The sequence below is a fragment of the Mesitornis unicolor genome, unplaced genomic scaffold, assembly GCF_000695765.1.
Source record: "Mesitornis unicolor isolate BGI_N332 unplaced genomic scaffold, ASM69576v1 scaffold25230, whole genome shotgun sequence".
In the NCBI taxonomy this organism is placed as follows: domain Eukaryota; kingdom Metazoa; phylum Chordata; class Aves; order Mesitornithiformes; family Mesitornithidae; genus Mesitornis; species Mesitornis unicolor.
The window spans coordinates 10889-34584 of NW_010157947.1; the positions used below are offsets into that span (position 1 = coordinate 10889).

The 23696-nt window shown below is 39.6% G+C and overlaps 1 protein-coding gene across 1 annotated transcript in view; it reads left to right on the forward strand.

The window, feature by feature from the left end:
• The window catches only part of CMTM8 (CKLF-like MARVEL transmembrane domain containing 8), a 36097-nt gene that overhangs the window by 10673 nt on the left and 1728 nt on the right, over positions 1–23696 (forward strand). The window contains exons 5-6 of the mRNA XM_010182036.1: positions 17458–17631; positions 21927–22043. Coding sequence (XP_010180338.1) covers positions 17458–17631; positions 21927–22043 — 291 coding nt within the window. The remainder of the gene's footprint in view (positions 1–17457; positions 17632–21926; positions 22044–23696) is intronic.

Below are 23696 nucleotides of genomic sequence, written 5' to 3' on the forward strand. Positions count from 1 at the left end.
AGACAGTTGTCCTTGGGAAACAGCTATATTTAGTTTTGGAAAACCACAATCTTTATTTTATTCTTTTGAGTAGATTCTTGGATTAATGGGACTTGACTTTAAAAGGCAGCGTACAAGAGGAAAGTAATGACCTACTTGAAGAGAGGGGTTCTCTTGTGGTGTTTTCTGCTTGAATTATGACCTCAATCTGAAGAAATATAAAACCAGTTTTGAACATGTGACACAAGCCCATAGAACTATAATTAAATGCTGAGTCTTACCAAGAGTGCAATAATGATAAACAACTTTTAATGTTACTAATTATATCTCCATTGTTCCATTTGGTGTATTTGAAGAATTTTCTCTGTTTATCTTCTCAGCAGAAAGGGTAGGAGTCTTAGCCCAGAGAATCATGTTTCCAAACATTTTGTTCAAACTTGGGATTTCTTTCTAGACTTTGGCAACCATGAAACATGACCAAGATGCTTGCACAAAGAACCTGACATTCTCTTTATGCCGTAACAGAGGACTATCTAGCAAATGTTTGTCTTAAGTAAGCAAGTCGAGATAATGTGTTAAAGGTGAGATGGGGTCTCTTAGAAAGTTTTTTACCAGGTCAAGTTAAAATTAAACAGAGTACACAGCAATAAATGAAATGGAATTCTCTAAGCTTGGTTACATCTAATTTTCACTTTCTTATTAAGCTGAAGAGTGGAATGCTAACCTCAAAATAAACCAAACCAACCCACATCTGAAGTAATTTTCACTTTAAAAACTGAGTTTTATTTCAAAATGCCTCTTCAATTTAGGTCTTGGTTTTTAAAAAAATAGTAAAGAGGTACACTGGAAATGAACACTTAATTTTGACTTGTGGTGGCTGCTGTTTCTGTAAGATTATGTAGACAATGTACACAAACAATAAGATGACACTGAGAAGAGGTGCTAGGAGTCCAGATGAGTTGATGGGAACAAAATCAGACTAAGATGTAATGTATGCAAACGGTAATGCTACAAAGAGATGGTTATGATAGATCAGTTCTCGATGCTAGTATAACCTGTTGCAAATTTCCCATTGACTTGAGTCATCCCGACATATCTGCACATGAAATAAAAAGAACATGAAAGCCTACCTACTGCGAAGGCTACTTATGCTAATTGGCACTTACATTGTTTGTCGGGCTTTTAAAGATCAGCAGCTCCTTTCCGATAGCCATTTCCTATCCACTTGTTAGTGTTCGGTAAAGGGGCGGCTCTGGTGTTCCTTCCGTTGAGCGCTGAAGAAAAGTGCATGCCCAGAAACCTTCCCCGCTTGTTTCTTATGCCAGCTTCATGGATTAGTCTAATAAGAGATCACCTCCCTTAAAACCTTTCCTATCCAGTACCCCTGTGTGGAGTACTTACTGTCAAATTAGGTTGAGATTAGGAGGAGCTTAATTAACACTCTACCTTTTTTGTGTTGACCTACTGTGCTAAAACTGACTTTGGGAAGATGAAAGGCACAGTTAACCCACATGTTACCAAGATTCCCTCTAAAATTCCTACAAAGCACTACAGTGCTACCAGTTTGTTTACCTGTTTTGTATGCGCGGTTTCTGTGGCTTGAACAGAGTATCTGGTAGATTATAAAAGGGGAAGCTGTGCAGATCCCTTCCTTGGGCATGCCCTTTTATATAACCTAAATGTCTAATTTACGTATTTCTTTAAAGCTCCCTATAGTCATGTATCCCACAGCACTGTTATGTATCTTATTTTGTGATGGAGTATTAGCCATTTTCTTACATCCACATCGCTGTAACCTCACGATAATACTACATCCTATGTGTCAAAAAACTCAACATGATAAATGTCAATCTTAACATGTTTCTTCAGCCCAACAAATGACCGTGTCCCATGGCTTTCCTGCCTTATCACTGGATTATTAAACAATATATGCCTTCTCCCATATCAAAGGCAAATCATTATGCATGCTGTGTTCTTCCTTTTCCTTCTGTGTGAAGTAGCAAGTCTCCCAGCTAGTGATGTCTTTTAGTGGCCTAAATCCTTTCTGCTTTCTTGGTTTTATTTGCTAAGACCTGTAATATTGTCAGCAGTAGGAGGTTACATTACATGCCTCTATATTTGTGCACAGTTCATGACAGTGGGCCAGGTTTTCAATGTGTGTGGATATGAGCATTGTGATAGAGGAATAATTGGTAGTTTGAAGAAAGGGGTACCTGCAAAATACTGCTTTTGTAGCGAGGTGTGCTTTTTTGAGTTCTTTAAAGAATTTTTCCTTCCTTGATTTGAAATCAGTAATATCATGCTTTGGCGGGAAAATGTACTGAATATCTCTGTCTGCACACAGACTTTTTAAACAAAAAGCTGCCATATCAGTGTTAAAGCTTACAGTTTTCCCTTCCCCCCCTCAGTGGGAAGACAGGAACTTCAGAGTGGGAGGTAAATAGCTGAAAAACTCAGCAAAGAGCACTTGAACAAAGCCTGGTTGGTAACACCTCTCTATTGTATCTGCACCATTGTCATTCTAGGGCAGAAAATACTGGGCAGAAGAGAGCTGTGATCCAATCTGAGCTAAGTAAATATAATTTAGTTGGTTGTTTATATTGGGGATGGTGTAATATAAACAGAAGTACAAGAAAAGGCTTGGGTTTTTCAGAAGAACCACTCGGGTGGGAAGGGAGCCTGCTGCAGAGCTTGCCCTCAGCCTGTAAACCCTCAGCTCCTTGGCTTTTGCTACCTTACCTAGAGCTCTCCTCCTCGTAACTTTGGTGTGTGTGCTGCATTACTTGCTGCTAATGAACAGCAGGTCAGATGCAAGTAGCCTTTTGACAAAGTCAGTTGCTGCATTTTTGGATATTGATGCTGCCAACTGCCTGCTGGGTCAGGTCATGGCCACCTCCACCAAACCAGAGGCTGACCCAGTCACAGTTCCTGCCCCCTTAAGCCATGATGAAGAGAGGAGAGGACAAGGCTACTCCATCTCTTCTCATGATTTACTCTCTACCTATGGATGAGACCATGCCCCGAAACAGAGCTGGTGTCCTATCTGCTGATTCAGCTTCTGTAGTGCAGGGGATGGAGGGAGGTTGGATGGGACAGAAAGCAAGCAGTGCTTGTATTTTAAACCAGTATTTTGATCTCATGCTAGGGAGATTTGCCTGAATTTTAAGACAAAATTCTAGCCTGTGCTAGTGGGCACACTTTGCCACATATGTTTGGGGCTTGTACCAGTTTTCAGGCTAACAATATGCTTGTCTCCTAGAGGAAAATGCTTTGTCTGAAAAGGAGCTAGAAGGAGAATGTATGGGGAATACCTATCCACTATGAGGTGTAATTGCTCTAAACACCTCTCTTTCAGGCATGGGAGATCCGCTAATCCATAGTAATCCCTGTTGTTTGCAACAGTTCTGACATCTGTGGGCTGTACTGGAAAACCAGATTTAGAGAGAGAAATAGAATTGAGTATGCTTGAAAACCCAAAATCTATTAGCTGTGTTGTTGGGACAGTGAAGCGGTGAGAGCAGCAGCTTAGAAGGGCTTGTTCCTGCTTGTTTCTTGACTGCCTGTTTCTGTATTTATGTGTTACAGGAGGCAAATACAGAAGTTCTGATTTCAGGCTGGTAGCTCTTAAACACAGACAGCAGAAAAAGGCCTTCATGCCTTGGTGTTAACTGCAGTTTACAGTTCAGCATATGGTGATAACCCAAACCACTGATTTGTTTACCTTGGACACACTGGGCAGTGGAGTGCACTAATTCAGGAGCAGCTTTGTATGCAGTCACCCTTGCAGGACAGCAACTCTGGCAGGAAAGCAGAGCAGGCATCTGAGGGAGATTGAATAATTTCTGCTCACTTATTTAAATATCTTGCACTAGAAAGCTGATGGTTGGAGCCAGGAGCCAGTTGTTCTGTTCTTTGTTTACACAAGACCCATTGAAACAGTTGGAGAACATTATACCCTGCCTCACACACAGGCATATATACTTAATTTATGACTTTGGTAGTTTGAATTTCAAGTGTCGAGTATCCCATGGAGCTTTTTACTTTGTTCTTTTATGCTCTGTGCACCACATGAGTATTTTTTATGGAGAGCAGGCAGGCTGTGGGAAATCCTTCAGGCTTGTGGACTTTTTTTCTTCCGAACTGTAAAGTTAAAGTTACGGAGCATGGTAACAAGGACTTCTCTAAAAGTACGAGTGATCCGCAGTGTCGTTTTACATGTTTGTCCAATTAATTTTCTTCCTTTGTCGTTAATATTTTCACTTGCATATAATTCTTCATCTTAAAGGTTTTTTTGTACCCTAAACTTGTCTGTGGGACAGTAGTAAAAAACTCTTAAATAGGTCTCTATTGAAAACTTAACTCTGGATTTGCCCTGTTCCTGATTCCTTCAAAGTAAACTCTTTCTACTACTATCATGAAAAGATAAAAAGAGAAAGAAAATGAAGAGGAAAAAAAAAAAGCATAGCTTGTTGTCAGAAGCAATGTTTGTATTTCTGATTATCTCTTACTCAGTTGTGTCTTGTCAACAAATGTAAATACTGCTCTTAGTGCAAAATTACCTTTGATGTATTGGTCATAAATGGAGATTTCAGAAAAAGACACAACTGGAAACTTACCTTAGGAAATTTGGATGAGAAGTGGGGCCGAGATTTTTCAACAATGAAAATAAGAGGCATTACAGTGAGAGACAAGACAAATCTTATCACAGAATCACAGAACGTTAGGGATTGGAAGGGACCTCAAAAGATCATCTAGTCCAATCCCCCTGCTGGAGCAGGAACACCTAGATGAGGTTACACAAGAAGGCGTCCAGGCGGGTTTTGAATGTCTCCAGAGAAGGAGACTCCACAACCTCTCTTATCATTGTGATGTCTATGCCAAGACGTCTTCTCTTTCCAAAAAGCATGTTGTAGGTTGAAGTCTTTATACCATTGCCCACATAGACAAAATGGTCCTTTCTGACTGTGAAGTCTTATCAACAAAAATGCCTCCAGAAAACCATATGCAAATGTTAAATATTTATAGGCATGCTGTTCTATGTTGTTAGTGCGACATATATTAAGGAAAGAACAATTTTCCCAGAGAAGGAAAAAGATTTTTCAATGAGGTATTTCTGCAACGTGTGGATCAGTCTTTGTAAGGTCCTTAATCTTTACCTAAAAACATGGATAATGGTTTCTCAGGTTGGACCTTTATATTTGGCACTTGTTACAGAAATAGTCAAGAGGAACAGTAAGCTTCTGAATAGGCAGACAACAACAGTTGTGGATGCAGGCTGTTTTTTTCATGTCTTCTGTTCATCAGGCAAGGGGAACTGTGGTGATTAGAGGATTTTGTTTCACAGTGAGCAAAAATTCTGTATTGTGCAACACCCATTTCTGTGGTGTTCAGCTGGAAATGAAAAGATACTTTCTAAAAACTTAAAAAATAAAAATTGAATGAGTGGTTAATGCTTTCTTCATGTTTAAATGGATGTAGAATGCCGCAATAGCCTTTCTTAGCAGATACTGTCTTTGATTTTTCCATGGCATCATATCTGGCTTTATGACTGTGTATCTAGCTATAGGGCAAAGTAAAAGTTATTCCCAAAGAAGTAACAAGCTTTCTATTTTAATGTAACAGCTAAGATTTGTGAAACAATGCGGTACGTCCGCTAATTATAGGCATCTCTATTTACATGGCCTAACAGGAAGATGGAGATGTAAAAATAGCAACAAAGAGCCAGTGACATTATTAATAAAGCAGCTGTATACAGCATTGTTCTCCTGAGGAACATAGACACCCTTTAAACAAAGTGGACTACATAAATAAATAATCATAATTCACAAGTAACCATTGTTAGGAATTCTCTTCTAAAAATAGTTCACCTTATTAATGTACAAACTATGGCAGAATGACTTTCTTTGTGGGTGCGTGTATTTTACATGTACACATGCCTCAGATGTTAAAAGTAAGTTACACAAATCATTGCTACTTATTGAGAAGCTATTTTTCTACCCTCAGGAACTGTAGCTTCCTTTCTCCCATCTTCCCTGAACGGACAGAGTGCTGTGAAACTTCTTCCAAAGGAGAAGTTTGTATGTAGATAGAAGAGGCAAGATCAAGGTAGGAGAGCACATAGGTAACTCAGACTCTTTTCATTTATATGAATTTATTCGAACAAAAGAGCAAACCCTTCCTACCATCAGGTTCCATTAAGAAACAATGGTAGCTGTAGTAATAAAAATAATAATAAATAGCCACATTGGGGAAGACATTCAGCCAGACACACGTGGCCCTGTATCTTTTGAGCTCAGACTCCACTTCTGAGCTTTTCCAGTTTAAATAATGAAAGAAAAAGTAAAAAGAGATTACTGAGTTAGAGATTAGTGAAGCTAATAGTGTTTTTTTTTCTAATTTTTCTGTGCAAGAAGAATTATTTCCTTGCTACGCATTTCCAGAAGTATCAGATAACCACATAGTCAGTGTACGGAACACATTAAACCTGTGCACTCCAAGTCTGTATATGTGCTTTATAAAGGAGAAATTGTGTTGAGAGCACAAGTGCTATACCTTAGTCTTGACCACCAAAAATATGTCTCTACTACTTGACTTGAAAGCCTGCAGCCTTTCTCAGGAAAACACCAATATATTTGTGAACCAGTCACTAAATTTGCACAAACAAAAGGTAGGATGTTAGGCTTATAATCTGCCTCACTCAAGAAATGCCTCCCAAAAACCCTAAACCAAAAACCAGAAAGGGGCAGACCCTATCCCACAGTTAATCTGTAGCTGCCTTCCTGAAACCCTTTCTGTCTTGAGAAGAGATTAAAATTCATCATCTGTAGAAATTCTTGTTAAATGTGAGGAGAGGAAATTTCTTTCTTTGTCCAAATCTTGACTTCAGATCTTAAGATATGATCTTTTAAAATTGAAACAAATGAAATCATACAGCATTGTATAAATCTGATAATAGGACTTACTACAAATCAACTCGATGAATTACCACTGCACCTCATGTGAGTCATATAAGATGTATTTTTGCTTCTGTACTGCCTGTACAGGTACAGTACTGTTTAAAAGATCAACTTGTGAGTATTACCCCTCAAAGAAATCAATTACTACTTTTACTTGGAGCTCCAAAATGCATTAATATTTGAATTTTAAATGCAAAAACATTTAACCTTGTAATTTCACTTGCCTTGATTTATAACCAGTTTTTAAAAAGAAAAAACAGAGTATGGAATGCATATGCTATTTTCAGACTGAAGGTGTTCGTACCAAACCTTCAAGTTTTTCCCAAAAAACTTTACCTCTAGAGGCTGCACAAAGGCAGCTGCTGGGAAACAAAGAAATGCGTATCCTGTGCCATGCGTGTGTCCGTGTGACTATTTTGCTTTGTAATTGTCTGCTTTAAAATTCATACTCGAAAGCAGCATTAATTGAAAATTTCCTCAGAAAGTAACTGAAAAGGTGTATTATTTTGTGTTTGGATCTAACCTACTACTACTTTACATTTTGCTTTCTCTGCTGCTGAAGAACAAAGCATAGCGGGAATTCCAGTGAGTAATTCCCGGCTCCGCGATACAGCAGTGTTTGTTGTAGCAGTACCATTTCTCCCAACTCTGTCAGGAAACTGTGGAGACGGTGAATTTGAAATCAACAGCACTGCTGCACAACAGCAAGGTGTTTGTTTTTGGGAAATGCTGGGTAGTGGAGTAATCCCTGCTGCAGCCAGGCCTTGCTGAAGTGGAAGGAAAAGGGAGCAGCAGCGTTCCTTTTATTCACATCCCTCATGATCGCTAGATAAGAGGTCAGGCAGTCTCCTAGCGCATAGGTCACGTTTAGAGAGTAAGTGCTGTGGAGGTCGTGTCCTCCCAGCTGTTTCACCGGGTGCCCTTCTGGAGAGGTAAGCGATTTTTAGGACAGGCTGTTTGTCTTCCGTGGCGTTTTGCACCACCCTTTTTATTTTTACATTAAACTGTGTCCCCGATGGAGCCGCTGATAGCAGTAACCAGTGCATTCCCGGTTGGCTGCAGCAGCTCTGAGGCTGGGTGCAGGTGTTTCTCCTGACTGACCTGGGAAAGGCCCATTGCACTATATTCTGCATAAAAGTGCTTTAATGAGATCATACAACACTATGGGCAAAGATGAGGCTGTGTCTACTGCTGTGGCTATGTAGATAAAGTGATGGCTGGCACTGTGTTAGCAAGGGCGCTTAATTTAATATATGCGTAGTGCACAGTAACCTATATAAATGTTTGTGTGTGTGCAGATCCTCAGGCAAAACATGAGGATTAAGTTAGAATTTACAGGCATCGGTAAAGAGTAGTGCGCTTCTGAATGCAGCCCTCAAAAACCTCACAGCATTTAATGTGGAAAGTGCCCTGGGACGAGGACCAATCTTTATGCTTTGTACACATTTTAATGACCTGTTAATGATCAACCACTGCTCTGCTGAGAAGATAGATTTTATGATTATATAATTCAAGCCAATTTCTTCACCGTTGCTTGAGATGATTCCTCTTAATTCTACTTTAGAAACGAACGATATATTGATGTGACATGTAGTCATCCCATCCTATTCTATTAACACTTTTGCAGCTTCCAGTACTCAGTTGCCAGGGTCTTCTGCAGGAAAGTAAGGCAAATTAAAACCATTTTATTTTTAAATACCACTTCCTTCTGTTTGCTTTTCAACTTTCTGTCCAATGATTTAGCTGGATGCTTCTTGTGTTGCAAGTCCTACTCCAGTCCTTGTTCCCTTCTTTATGCCACCTGCCAATCTGCAGTCTTCTGACATATCCTCCTTCAGTCTTCAATAGAAAATTGGGCTCATCTTTTTTCCAACCTGGACTTTCTTTTCTTGCAGGAGCCATTATCTGTGCCTTGCATAATTCAACTGAATCATTTTAGAAATGGGAGAGAGGAATGAACAGAGCATACTCAATGTGAGGGTACACCACTGATTATAAAGCACAGCGATATGTTCTGTTTGGTGGAGTTTTTTATTATTCCTTTCCTAACAGTTTCTAATCTTCTGTTGTGACGTTTTTGATCACATGGAACAAAATTTATAACCTAAGCACAGTCTTATTTCTTGTTTGCCTTCTGAATATCCACTACCCTACCTCTAGTTACTTTATCAGACAAAACTTCCTGAGAAACTGGAAGAAATAAACTCTCTTGCAGTGATTTAACAATTTCATGGGAGATGGGACAGTGTGAAGCAACATTTGAGCGTTGCAATTCACTGCTGGGATGGACAGTGCGGTGTCCTTACTCTTCTGCCCCTCCCCCCCCCCCCCCCCCTTGTCAGTTGCAGTGAGCCAGAGCACTGTACTACAGAGGACTCCTCATGTGTGAATTGCAGTGCTGTCACTGGAGGCCAGAGAAGGAGTACCTTTGTGATTTATTCATTTTAGTGGGTGGTAGACTTCTTAAGGTAACATAAAATTGGGGTGTGCTTCTGCATTTTGCTCAGTTACTATTGTCTTTATGCCCAGACAGCACTGCAGTGTTGTGATACCCATTCTAATCAGAAGAATTAAGTTTTCCTGCTCACATGTCAGCCACTAACTGCCTACCTCTCTCTGCTCTTCCCAGTGAGAGAGTTTCTTGGGTGCTCTTGCAAGCTGGCTTTGCCTCTTGGTGTGAATCCCTTTGTAAGTGTAAGCCAATACCCTTATTTATGCATGGCCAGTTCAGTAAATCCTCACTGCATGGCTGATCTGGACAATGAGCATCTTACTCTGAACATCAGGACCAGCCCTTCTTTACTGGCTCAGCTGTGGGGAGGTCTGTCCCCTGGTTCTTCAAGCGAAGGCACTCTTGGACTTTTTCCCAGGAAACTGGGGTAGGTGTGGGAGGACTTCCTGCTCCATGGAGCTGTGGGAAAGGCACTGGAGGTCCATCAGCTGTTGAAGGGCTTGGTCTGAATTCTCACTCCAAAATACACGTGCTCCCTATTGAATGAAATCTCTGCCAGCAGGCCTTGACCCATTTCAAGCCTGGGTCAAGAGTGTGTGGCTGTAGTAGGATTTGGACTAAACTCTTGAGTAAGAGAGTTCAGTCTTCATTGAACCTATACTTCTGGTGCATATTTTGGCACATGCTGCTTCCAGTTACTTTTCTTTCTTAAGAAATCTGTCCTAAAAAACACCTCTGTGGGGGAGTTCTCTCAAGTGATGGTTAGTATTGTCAGTATTTCAAGCCCTCATGTTCGGTCTGTAGTGAGGGGTGCTTGCTGGTGCTGCCACGGAGCTAAGAGCATGACAGAAAGTTTGAAGACTTATGGGAAGATTCAGCATTGAAGCTGGTTGCTTGAAAATAGTGTAAAAGGTATTCAGACAATTTTTAGAAATTCAGTGAAAGTAGAAGAGACTCAATTTTGTACAGTTGTATTATGAATAGAAATGTTTTAAAAGGTAAGAGAGACTTGAGATCTGTATCTGCTACTTTAACACTAAGAGTTGTACTGTGTAAGGGATAAAATACTTCATTTGTACGTCCATTATGACCACTGTCATGCAAAAACTGGATTTTTTTATTTTGTTACACAGGCAAAGCCCTGAGAAGTCTCACCAAAGACACTACCCTATTGGTTGGTTGGTTGGTTGGTGTACAACCTCCAAAACCATACAGAATTCAAAGGATTTTTTTTCCTGCATATATGTAGCACCACAGTTAGAACAGAATCACTTAGGTTGGGAAAGACCTTTAATATCATTGAGTCCAACTGTTAAGCTAGCCCTGCCAAGTCCACCACTAAACCACATCCCTAAGTGCCACATCTATCCGTCTTTTAAATACCCCCAGGGATGGTCACTCCACTACTTCCCTGGGCAGTCTGTTCCAGGGCTTGACAGCCCTTTTGGTGAAGAAATTTTTCCTAATACCCAATCTAAACCTCCCCTGGTGCAACCTGAGGCCATTTCCTCTTGTCCTATTGCTCTCAGAGAGCGATGCTGTTTCAGCAGAGTGAGTGTTTCCCCAGCAGCCAGTCAAAGTGGGTCACAAAGCTCTCCTCCACCAAGGAGCTCTTGACAAAATAAATGCTTCCAACTGCTGATGACAGCACATGCTTATAGAGAAAAACGGGTGTACAGGGATGTCGGTAATGAGGAGGGGGACAGCAGTGATTGGCTGCTGTCACCTCATGGTAATGTTTTGTGTTTAAAAAGTATTTGAGACTGGGAAAGAGAAGCAGTAGGCAAAGGCAATGTGTTGATTGGATCATTACAGAGTATGTTAACATGGTCCTTGAAATTTCAAAGACACTTAAGCAAGGATCTTGTATCTCTAAAAAAGGTAGCTGAAAGATGTTTTTTTAATTTCCTCATCTTTGCATCTTTGCTCAGTGTTAATAGAAATCTTATTTAAGTTTGAATCCTTCCAGTTTTAAAAGCTAAGTTTTAAAACATGCTTATCACCTTTTCTCTGATTGCAGCACAAACAAGATTTTTGTATTTTGTATTTTAGTCAGGATTGATATTTGACTGATTTATCCAGTACCTGTAGGCTTTCCCCTTATTTTTTTCTTAGGCATTTTTTTCTCCATGGACTTGAAATGCAATTTTCAAAATAGTGAGGAAGAGTTATGTAGGTTTGAGTTTTTTATTCTGGTTTTATTTTGTTTTGGTGGTTTCTTTGTTTTGTTTTTAAATAAAACAAATAGATTTTCTTAATTTCAAGTAGATTGTGGATAAACCTACATTGGATGTTGCCATTGTACCCAGTATAGAAGTGAACATATTAAAGTTGCTTTGTGCAGACACTCTTAACTTAGCATAACCCCTGTGAAGGATTTCCGTATGTATATATCGCTTATTTCGAGCGCTCCCTTTCATTCTGCAGAGGGTTTGGCGCTGTGTGCAAGTTGCTCCTTTGATGTTTCTGATGCTGGGCATCTGAAGCCTGCAACTGCCCCCTTCTGAAGCGTTTTTCCAAAAACAGCAGTGATTGTGCTCTCTCTAGTGGCAGAAGGCGGAACTGTTGTCTCTCCGCCTCAGAGATCGTGTGTGAGAGCACAAAACCTCCGATTTAAAGATATTATTTAAGTGCAGTGCAGACATTTACTCCATTTAACCATAGCTGGAAGAAATAAAAAATCATTCTGTCTCTGTCAAATATCAGACAATTAAATCTGCCTCTTGTTCTGACTGCCTGTCCTGGATATGTCTTGCAGGAACAATAGAGGAGGAATGCCTGTTTTCCCCACCTCTTTTCTTTTTAAATAACTTCCTTTGCTACCGCTGCCCCCTTCCCCCCGGATATTTTGATTCACAATATAAGATGCTGTGTTTTGGTGTGTGATCCGTGTCATGACAGGTTTGGAAGAATGCTTGTTAATCATACTAAATGCTTACAAACACTCAAGGGGTGGTTGACTTTTGATCAACATCAAATAAAGGGAGCCTCTGTAGTGCTGAACTGCTGCTCTGGCACTCTTAGGGATCCTTGTGTACCCTCTTAGTGTCTGATGAAAAGCATCTCCAATCTTGGCTTCCCAAAGGCCATGAAAAGTGAGATAAGAAATTAGGCAGCAGGTTTTTTTGCATACATTGAGTAGCCAAGGGAGGAAAAGGATGAAGGTTGAGACGTTCATAGGCTGCTTGTGCTGCTGCTGAGGTAGCTCCTGACTTGTGATTTAGTAGTGAAATAATGATGTGCAATAATTTAGAAAGGTCTCTCTTTCGTCTAGTCATAAATCTCCTTTCTTGGGAAGCAGAGGCAAGATGTCTTGCTTTGTACTTGCTGGATTCTGTCCATGTTTAGGTGGCTTGAATACAGGAGACAACTGTTGCTGCAAATGCACAACTCTTCTAGTCTCCTTCTACCATCATTTCCATCTGTGCCAGTAGCAACTCTGTATAAATCCTACAATACTTATGCATATAGTGAACTGAAATGGCCCTAGGAAGCATCTCCAGGATAAAGAATAGGAAAGACTTCAGGGAACCATGCCAAACTGTTTTTCCATTTCATGAAACTAGACCCGCCCCATTCCCCCCCCCCCCCCCCCCTCCGCCACTCCCCCCAATCCCCCCCCCCCGCCCAGTTCTGCCACAGTGAGACTTCTTTTTTTTCTTTGAAAAGGACGTGTAAACACTTTTAGCTGTGTCACTGAGTTAACCAGCCAAGGTAAAGGCTGCAGAATTTGTAAAGCTAGTGTCACTGGAGAGGGGTCACTAGATCATATGCTTTTTAATTACAGTTTGCAAGTACACATTCAGTTCTGCAGCTTTTAAGCAGCTTCAAAAAGCAAAGCTGGATACACAGATTGAAGCTTACACCTGCTTTCATATCTGCTGACTTGTACCAGCAGTATGAGACAAGATGTGTCTCATCTACTTGGTGAAAATGCTTTTATTTTTTGTTTTCAAGTCCAATACTTTTGAAGTTCTTGGCACTGTGGAAAAATTATGGCACTTATTTAAGGGTTTGAAGACGCAGTTAAGCATCTAATTTTAAACCTGCACACTCAAGGGTATTGGACTTTGCTACAAAGTTATTTCCTTTTTATGCTATCTGCCAGCTGCTGAAGTGTGCATTAGTACATTTGACATACTAATGCATTCTAGTAATGGAGATACCTGATCAAACAGCAGCTAAATGATCACAAAATAGATGTCCGAGGTGAAATCAGAGGCTGCAGTAAACAAGGGAAAACTGCTTGCCTTTATCATTTGCTGACAAGTGAAATCCATATCTCCCATCTGACTTGAAAAACTGGCCCAGTTGGTGGAGCCCTTAAAGTCTTTATGACCCAGCATCCCCTATCATCAGCTACCACATGCATTATTGTCTTCTGTCTTTGTGATGCTTTTGCCTCCCTTTCTCAGAGTAATTTTTGACGGGATTTTGTAGTATGTTTCTGTAATTCTAAATAACCATATTCTGACTTGCTTGTAAATTAAAATAAAATATTTAGCTACTAATACACTCTAGCATACCTGGTTTTAATGAGGTACAGCCCTTTCCCAGTTACTGAGTGGAGCCTTCTCCCTTGTCTTGCCGCTGACATGAAGCAGTGAAGGTGGCTGTGTACTGTCGGTGTGTGCTGTGGGTGCTCCCCAGGTATTGCAGTGGCTGGTCTTTGCTTTACATTATCGCGTACCTATCACTCACTTTTCAGATTTTGTATGCTAGATGCTCATTGAGATGGCATTTGAATATAGTCCAGTTATTCCTAGTGGGGAGGTTTGTTATCAAATAAGCAGGAAAAGTGGCATTCTCAGCCCCAGCAGATGCACAAGTGTCAACCGGTTTGTACTGATCTGTTGAACAGCAAACAGGTAATGTAAGGGACAGTTGGAGTATTACAACACAGGCTTTTAACACTGCAAAAGCTATTTCTGTATTTAACATGCTGAGAAGACAAGCTAATCACAAAAGACTTGTCTAGATGTCTGTGTTCCTTTGACTCCTTAGGTATTTTGTAGATGCTGACGGCCAGTGTGAACTTTAAATCAATTTATTGTGTATGTTTACATATGCAGTAAAACTATTTGCCATATCATTTAACTACACACAGAGTGAATTGTTGACCATGAGCTGATCTGACCTTTTCAGGTCTAATCAAGAAATCTGAAATATTATTTCAGCCTGTCAGCTCCAGTAATACACAGTAAGCATATTTGGATCGAACTGAAAATGTCAGACACACTCTAATATGCAACCCATCAAAGTTACGATGCATATGAACCAGGAACTGGTTAAGAATATAAATCTGTAACATCCGTGGTGCATCTCAATTGCTTAGATAAATTGTTCTGCTATTGATACAGGCTATCTAAAAACATGCATTAAAAGCAATTCTTTATAGTACGTGTGAGATGTACAGCTGCTTAAATATCAAAATTATCTTGAAAAAGGGGTGATAACACCACTTCAGAATATTACTGGGAAAAAACAGTGAGAATACTGGTGCTCTAGTTACTGTCTTGGTAGCTTCCTTGTGTGGTGATGTGGTCTCAAAAGATTAGTGGTCTCATGTAACCTCAGAATTTTCCTTTTTAATTTTAATAATTTGCTGCTTGTGAATTTTTTACTCTTTCCAGGAATAATCCATTGTATAAGCTGAGGTGTCCTTATCAATCCTATTTGTGTTGACTTTAGTATTAAGCATTTTTTGTACTCCTATGCTTTTTATGAAAAAGTATGCTTCTATTTTTAAAAACTTTCTAAAAGTGGTGTTTAATTATGTTTAATTTATTTGTTTTCTTTGAAGCTTCTGTTCTTGATATTTGACTAGATACTGAGATCTAGGATAAATCTGTCTTTAATAATTACTTATCAGGCATGAGACCAGTATAATTTTTGGATTATGTGTTTAAATTTGGATTAACATGGGTGGGCACAACGAAAAGCAACTTTGTACCCTAAGAAAATGGTATTTTGTTAGCTAAACACAGTCTATCACGATCTTTTAATATGAAAGCACTTGTTATGCTAAAATTGAGTTGGTTTTTAATCTAATCATGGGTAGTTCGTGCAATTTGAGGCATTATTAGCTGAATTGCTACTATTAGTAAAACGTTGTTGGAACTAGAATTAAAATGAACTATGAGAAGCATTGCTGAACTGGTAACTTTGCATTAAAGAGCAGTGTAGATGTTAAACTACCCAGGCTGTGGTATTTGAATTGTTCTTGTGAGGCAATGCTGCCCTCCCCTGGATGCTGCAGAAAGTAGGAACAAGTTCTAGGGCTTCCTATTAAAGAGAAACTGCTGAATTGGTGAAAATGCTGAAAAAATGTTCCTAAAAAGACCATTATGTGCCTTCTCTATTACAGGATTAAAAAACAACAATGGCACCAACATTTGTGTAGTGCTTTTATGTATGCATGGTGCAGATGCTGTGAACACACATGACAACAAATTGAGGGCTGAATTAAGTTTGGGTGGCAATTTGGAAGATGAATTGAAGACTAAACATACTCGGTAGCTGCTGAAAGTTGGCAGAACCAAGTTCAATAAACTTTTGTTTAACTCAATAATTTATACATAACGTTTAGAGATTTATCATTAACATGTTCAGTTCTGTAATACAAAAGTAAATGAGACCATGGTAGACGACTTGCGTGGGACTAGGATTAGCTCCTGTTCAAATGAAGGTATAGCAAATCCATCATCTTCTGTCAAGGGCTGTTGATTACAAAGGTATTACCACAGGCTCAGGAAGTCCCTCCACTGCACATTCCTGAGAGCTAAGGAAGGTAGTCCAAGGAAATATTACTATTGCATGGTCTATTCTTTATGTATTTCTTCAGATATCTGTTAGTAACCACTGCTGGAGACAGAATATTGAGGTAGAAGGTTCTTTAGTCTGTCCTGCCAAGGCCTTTGTCTGTCAAATAAGTGTGTTGCCTTTTGCTTTAATTTTGTCTTCCTTCCATTTCTCACTGCTAGGCAGTTTCATCATAGTCCAGATAGCAGAAAGAGATGAGTCTTGTTCCAGATAAAAAAAAATTTAGTTCCCACATCTGACTGCAGTGAAGTGTGTGTGGTAGGGTTTGGGGTTTTTGTTTGTTTGTTTTTAAGGTATAAAATATCCCTTTCTTTTTATAATTAAGATTTTTCTAATTGCTGTAAAACTTACAAAACACACAACCTTCCTTCCTGTGTCATGTGGTGACTTGTTTTGTTTGCTCCTCGTCCTTCTTAATGCATTGAAGATGACCTAACACTAGAGAAAACTGGAGAGAGTATGTCAAAATCTCTGGTTTGTGCATTTCTTCATGTCTTAGATGTGAACAGATTGCCAGATTCAGGATCAGGAGGGAAGGTTTTTTTCCTCCAGATGAATTTGCTCGAGTGTGAGTTCTTTTCTATTAAAGAAACTTGAAACACTTGAAAGATGTGTTAAGAACTGTGCAATATAATGACATTCCCAACCTGACCTGCTCTGGTCGAGCAGCATGCTACAGTGGTGGTGACTGTTGATGTTCTACTGCTGCCTTTTGTAATAAGGTCTGAGGAGTTGTTTTGTGTCTGTGGTGCCCATCAGTCCATAGAGCAGGTGCTTTGTGGACCATTTTGAACTGAACCCCAACTACTCCGTTACCTCTGGTTGTGGTAGATGAGACCTGAAGATCCCAGTGGTCCTTCACAGGCTTCTGTTTCTAAAGTTAATTCACTGACTGCAAAAAAAGGTAGTATTTACCTTCCTGCATGTAAGTTAGTAGGCTATAATAGGCAATCCTTTTGAGAGCTACCTGTAAAACCACTGCAAATATGGCTCCATGATAGTTTAAGGTGAGCTGAATCAACACTGAGCCTTTCCCTTTGTGACATCCTGCAAAAAAACAGCAAATTCAGTTGTTTTTTTTTTTATGTTCTTCTTTTTTTGTTAGATTGGCATTCTGTCAGTGTAGCATCCCAGCTCAGCTCATCAAATGGTTATGTGATGGCAGTGATGTCATTCCTTGGCGTAGAACAAATGTATGAGTTCTAAGACTGTGTAACAGTTTTCTTTCTTTCTCTGTAACTTTTGCAGGTACTGGGGCTGCTGGTGTGGACCCTGATTGCTGGAACAGAATACTTCCTTTATCCAGCCTTTGGCTGGGTGATGTTTGTAGCTGTGTTTTACTGGGTTCTCACCGTCTTCTTTCTGATCATCTACATGACAATGACCTACACCAGGATCCCCCAGGTGCCATGGACCACGGTGGTAAATACACCCATTCTTTGTTGTTTCAGGCTTGCTGTGCTATGAAGAGAATAAAATATATTCTATGGGTATAGTTAACCAGCTGTACTTGTGCTTTTGCAGATTTTTTCCCTAATAACTGTGTGTCTGCGTACTTGCAGTGTTTAACCTTCATACCACCCAGACACTTTTAAAATGCTTTCCCTATGATGTTTCACTGTTTTGTTCTGCAGTTGATGTAGTGACTTGATTTTTTAATAATGTGCACGTGACTGATACTTAGGATTCTTTTCTCCCCGTAGTGAGGGATTACAGCCTATGAAGAGTGAGTCTGTTGCTGCCTCTGAGCTAACAGACCTGACCATATGGCTTAAACAGCAGAAATCCCTACTTGAGTCAACACCATGAACTGGAAGTGGAACCCTGGCTTTTAAAACATGAGTCTTGCTTGGCTAAAGAGCAAAGGTGGTTCAGGGGTAGCAAGAGTCTGACAGTCCGCATATGGCCTACTGTGACAATGGTGCTGAAAATTAGTGTTATATATATATATGTAAAACACATGCCATGTAATCCCTTGCTTTTTAGCTCAAGACTTAATGCAGATCAGATAAACAGCTAATGTAATTACAGAAAAAATTCACAGGCACTTAAAATTCAGATCCAGGTTTTGTGGTTTGAACAAACCTGGCTAGCTGTACCTCTCAACAGTGTATTTTTACATGATTTTCATAACAAGCTGGTGTTCAGGGTAACAGATCCTAAAAGTCATTGTCATCTCAGCAAACTGGCTATTTGTGACCCTTCCAAGAATTATGATAAATTTTAGCTTTGTATTTGCCTGGTTACAGTGAGATACTGTTCGGGTGGGGTTGGTTTGGTTGGTTGTTTTTTTTTCCTACCTAAATATTATTGACTAGAATTCTGTTATTTTTATGATAAAATATATTTGACTTCTGTGTTGCAAATAGCTTGTTATCAGCGATGTTGTGCATGTGACTAAAATTGAGTACTCTTTTCTTTTCATCTTCCCATTTACTGCTGTAATAAATAGCCAGCTATAGCAATTACTAATAAGAACAACCAGGATTAAGTTCAGATAGCTTCTCTGCTTTCAAATTTCATGAACAGCAATTACCATTAAGGCTATAACACTGCTATAGTAATGTTGGATTATTTCAATTACAGCAATAATGTGTCTGGGTACATTTAAAGGTGTGCTTTTTTTTTTTTCCATTGCATTAGATGTAAGTAAAGTACATTCAAAGGGAAAGCATCTTTCTATCCATTTGGACACAGCTTTGGTCATTACCCCTCTTTCATCAGTTTAACACTATTATCAGACAACAGCTGCACATAAATGAGTTAGTTGCCCCTGATCTGTGTGGTAGACAAGCTGTGGAGTATTTGATTTGTTTCTACTTCACATTGAATGTATTTCATGCTCTGAATTCCAAATATATTTTAGATAAGATCACATAAATGTAGGTCCAAAAGGTAGTCTCCTCTCATAGTCAAGGGTAATGTGAAGAGAAAATAAAGGCAAAATAAGTGAAGGATGCTTGCATTCCACCTTGTTTTGCTCTAAGTTATTAAAAGAGCTGTTGGGAAGAGCCTTTGAATTGGACCTTTGCCATTCCTGGCTGGCCAAGAGGAATGCTGGTTCTCTTTTCCAGAAAGATGTTAGTGTCTTCATTCAAGATGCACACCTTTTTGAGTGAGTGAGTTTACGCCCACCTTCCCCCTCTTCTCTGAAGTATCCTGAGTTTCTCTTTCTGGTAGTTATTGCTTTGCCTCCTTAGGCGACAGTTAGCTCAAGCTGTGCCTATTGTATGCAGTATCCAAAATTACATCTGGACTTCTCTGTCATAAATCCACTTTTTGCAGGTTAAGCACATTACCAAATTGCTTAAAATGCAGTTACTTTTACTGCAAAGTAACCCAAAGGATGTGCTTCAAAACTGATTCTCCTTAATACTGCAAGTTCTTTGCTAAAACAATCAATGGAAGCTTTTAAAATCTGGTAAATTTGAATTTAAGAAGCAGATGGTAATGTAGCATGAACCATTTGGTTTGAGTAATATATTGGCAGTAAAGGCCCAATCAGCTTGCATTGCATTCCATCTTCCCCAACAGTGTTATTTCCCAGAGCAGCAGTTCTCAAAAATTATGTGCTTTTTTCTTTTCCACATGACAAGATATTGCAGGGATTTGTAGCTTTCCAGGGTAATTGAGTCTTTCTAGAACGGGAAGTCTAAAAATAACAACAAATACTCTAGGCAATCAAATTTGGAGTTTGAAAATCAGTGCTTTACAGACTTTCACCTGAACCTGCCAATTGTTGGCATCTTATCCTAAAATTGACAGTTGGGTATTACTGGAATGGCCCAAATAAAACAAGAGGTGAGATCTGCGAATAGAGATAATATGTTTTATTAGATTGACTGATATAGGGGAGATAAACCCCACTCATTTATAAATGTATGAATGAAACCTCAAGTCCCAGGCCTTGGACTCCATGTGAGTGCTGAGGCACTGCCTTCGGTTCCCTGTGGACAACGGGGTAAATGGCTCCTTTCAAATGCCCTGAAGTTGCAAAGACTTCAAGAAGCACAGGAGGATGTGCATGCCCTTCAGTCTGCTCTGGAAACCGTAAGAAGGGGTTTTGCTTGGAAAGTCTCACATAGGCAGTGGTGACCTGAAGACTGACTTGTTGGCAGATGACAGCACAGCATGCTGCTCTTTGGAGGGGCCTGCAGTTAAGAAAGCACGTGTTTGGGGAACTTTCCCTTCAAAAAGGGTTGACCCCTGTGTCACAGGAGTGTGTGACAGTGGGCCAGGCTCCAATGAGTCTGAAGTAATGTCTGCCAAAAGCAGATATCCTGGAGATGGATGGAGGAACTTCTATACCAACCACTTCAAGCTGTTGATCCATGCTTTGGTGCGCTGAAGGAACTGCTGATGTGGATACCGCTGTTGTCGCTGCCTTCTGAACTTCTTGCGCTGCAGCTCTTTTTTTAGATTCTGCTGGAGTTGGTGACTAGTGAATTAGTGACTAATTGGCATATATTCCTAGAATCCACTGGGTCAGACCATGGAAATTTATAAGTTGGAGCCACACCAGTATGGCAGCACGTAGAGATAACTGGAGCAACAGAGTTTATGATTATGGTATTTGTGTGACACTGTGGAGTGCAAACATGGGGCCAGAAGCTGAAGGGAACAGATGGTGTACAACATGAGGATCTGGTCTAAAATGATTTGCTAATTCCTGCAGTTATAACTAGGTGCAAAGTGTGTCATGGGTATTCCACTTAAACATGGCACCTGTGAACTAAACCTGTATTTTATGGCCAAATTCATAGGCCTTAGATCAGCAGCAGGGTGGAGTTTTGAGGGATTTTTTTTTTAATAAGAATGAACTTCCTATAGCGATGACCAAGTAGTAAGAAAAGGACAAAGGATTAAAATTATGAACTTTAAAAAAACCCTCATACCTTTTTAGCTGTCTTTCATCTTCTTAGACTTCTGTTCTCCCTTCCTTTCCTGTTCTCTCTCACATGTAAAACCCAACAAACTGTTCTTGTTTGTTCTCTGTTGGGTTATGTGAGATTAATGTTACCTGCTTTGCTTCTTTCTTAGTAATGAACATAGGTACCCTGAGGCATTAACTCTGCTCCGGGGAAGAGAAAATGCAGCATCAACCATGGATGGGTCTTGGTGACCCTTGTAGTCCATTCAGGCTGTTCTCCTCCTTGGTTTTATCTGTTTCTTCTCTCAAAAGCAGGCAGAAGGGAAAGGTGGAAGAATACGACTGAAAAAAGTACACCCTCTATCTCCTTCAGAAGTGGAGAAAACAAAGTTTTGGAAGCTTTATCAATATTCTTCATATGCTATGAGTTATTGATTCCTACTGTATAACTTTGTGTAGATTAGAAATGTAATCAAATTTTGTTTCTTTTTTTTTTTTCCATGTAGTGTCATATTCTCACTGCCGAACACTTATATTGTGATAAGCAAACTGTGTCCTTATTTTTGCTTTTGGAAAATCACACCACACCAGCATTAAGACTTTTCTGGATTTAGTATGATGCAGAGAACAGTTTGTCCAAAACGTGCTTTAATGTTTATGGATCTTCAAAATAAGCAGTTAAATTTTAATCTTACAGATAGAAATTTGGAAGAAGGTAAAAATAGTTAAGAATAGCATTTCTTGTGTACATTGCATGTGTACATTATGTTTCAGAGGAGAGTTTGTTAAAAAATGGTAACAGATGAATGTGCATATTAATTACTTATGGTTTTTGGGTTTTCAACAGGGTCTGTGTTTTAATGGAAGTGCCTTCGTTTTGTACCTCATTGCTGCCATTGTGGATGCAGCTTCAGTTACCAAAGAACTGGACAGGCACAATTACAACAGCTGGGCAGCTTCTTCAGTAAGTTAATTTTTTGTTTAAATGAGTTCTACATCCAATAACGTTATATCAAAAGAAGGCTTGCTGGAAGTGCAGGTTGAAATGCAATGTGTTCTGGATTTTGAAAAGCTGCAGACTGATGTAGAAGCTCACACAGAAAACCTGTAGGTAGCTGTAATTTAGTTCATAATTTTTGGAGGTGCTTAGAAATTTCACCAGGAGATGACAGACACATCAGAAAAGGCTTTAATGTTTTTAAAATCATACTGCTTTTCCCCTCCTCTGCCCCCATTTATTACTGGCTCTCTGGCAGAGAGGTTAGCTGCATATCAGAGCAGACAAAACAGATTTTGTGAGCACCTGGTCACCTCAGTGCACTTGGACAACTTCAAAAGCAGCTTAAACTAACTCAGCTAACTTTGCATGCATGTGGACTATGTGCAGCTTTTTGTGGGCTGAGGCATGTACACAGCACTTTTGGGAAGGTCCTGAGGTGGTACTGCTGTTTCTACAGTGATCTTCCTGTTACAGCCTCAATTTTCGATAGTCTTTCTTCTGAGTTGGGTGGCTAATGCCTGAAAAATCATGTAACTTCCAAGTGTTTTAAAGTGGATGCAAATTATTGATTAGTCTGCCATTACTGTCTTGCTACTTAGATCTGGAAATCTGAAACAGTCAGTCAAAATGGGTGAAAACCAACATTTTTATTTTTTAAAGTTGGTTTTTTTCTTTTTAAAGTTTAAAAGTTCTGTCATTTTCTGAGTGGATGAATACATGCTCTAAGTAAGTTAAAGGAATTGTAACGGAACTTTTTGTATGTTGTGGTAACAGCAGTCAAGTTCAATTGTATCCAGTGATTCGGAATTACATTTACTTTGCTGACTGTTCATGCTTCTGCACTTGTCCTCTCTGGACTATTCACAAATCCTGTCTTCTGTCTTCTGTATGGCTATGAACACAGAGACTTGAACACCTGCTGCTCTGTTTTTGTCCTGAGAATTGGATAACTACGTTGCTGTTGCTTCAGTGGTGTTCAGGGTCTTCTCCCCTTGGCAGTTCATAGCTGTTGATCTGTTACTCAGCTACTGCTGTTGACAGGAGTTTGCTTGCTGCTAGATAAGCTTCCATGCTGATTCAGGTTTTATGCAAAATGCATGAATGCTCAGGGTCTCATGGGATGTTTGGAATCTCTTCTAATGCCTCCTAATAGTGTTTATCTAATGCACTGTCTAAGTAAACTATTAAATGTAGATTCTGGCTTTCTGAACCCATTAAGGTTTCATGGATAGATGTTTGTGAGAATTCAGCAAATCTATCCCCAACAGGGATTATTCTCACTTAGAAAGACTTTTAGATGGAGCTTTTATTTAATAAGAAACAAAATTATTGGAAAATAAGAATGCTACAATTTTCTATTGTAATAATATTTTACATCATCATCTACAGTTTTGAGTGCCACAGATTAAAATTAAGTTAGACAAGACTCACCAAGAGCCCTCTGTTGGAGGGCTTAGATTTACTGCCTGTATGCTCGCTTAGTTCCTGCTCTCAGACCTGAAGTAGCTACCCAAGCCAATGATGGTAAGAAACAATGATAAGCAAGAAACATTGGTAGACTCATAAGATATATTTAGACTGGAAGAGACCTCTGGAGGTCAGCTGGTCCAACTCTTT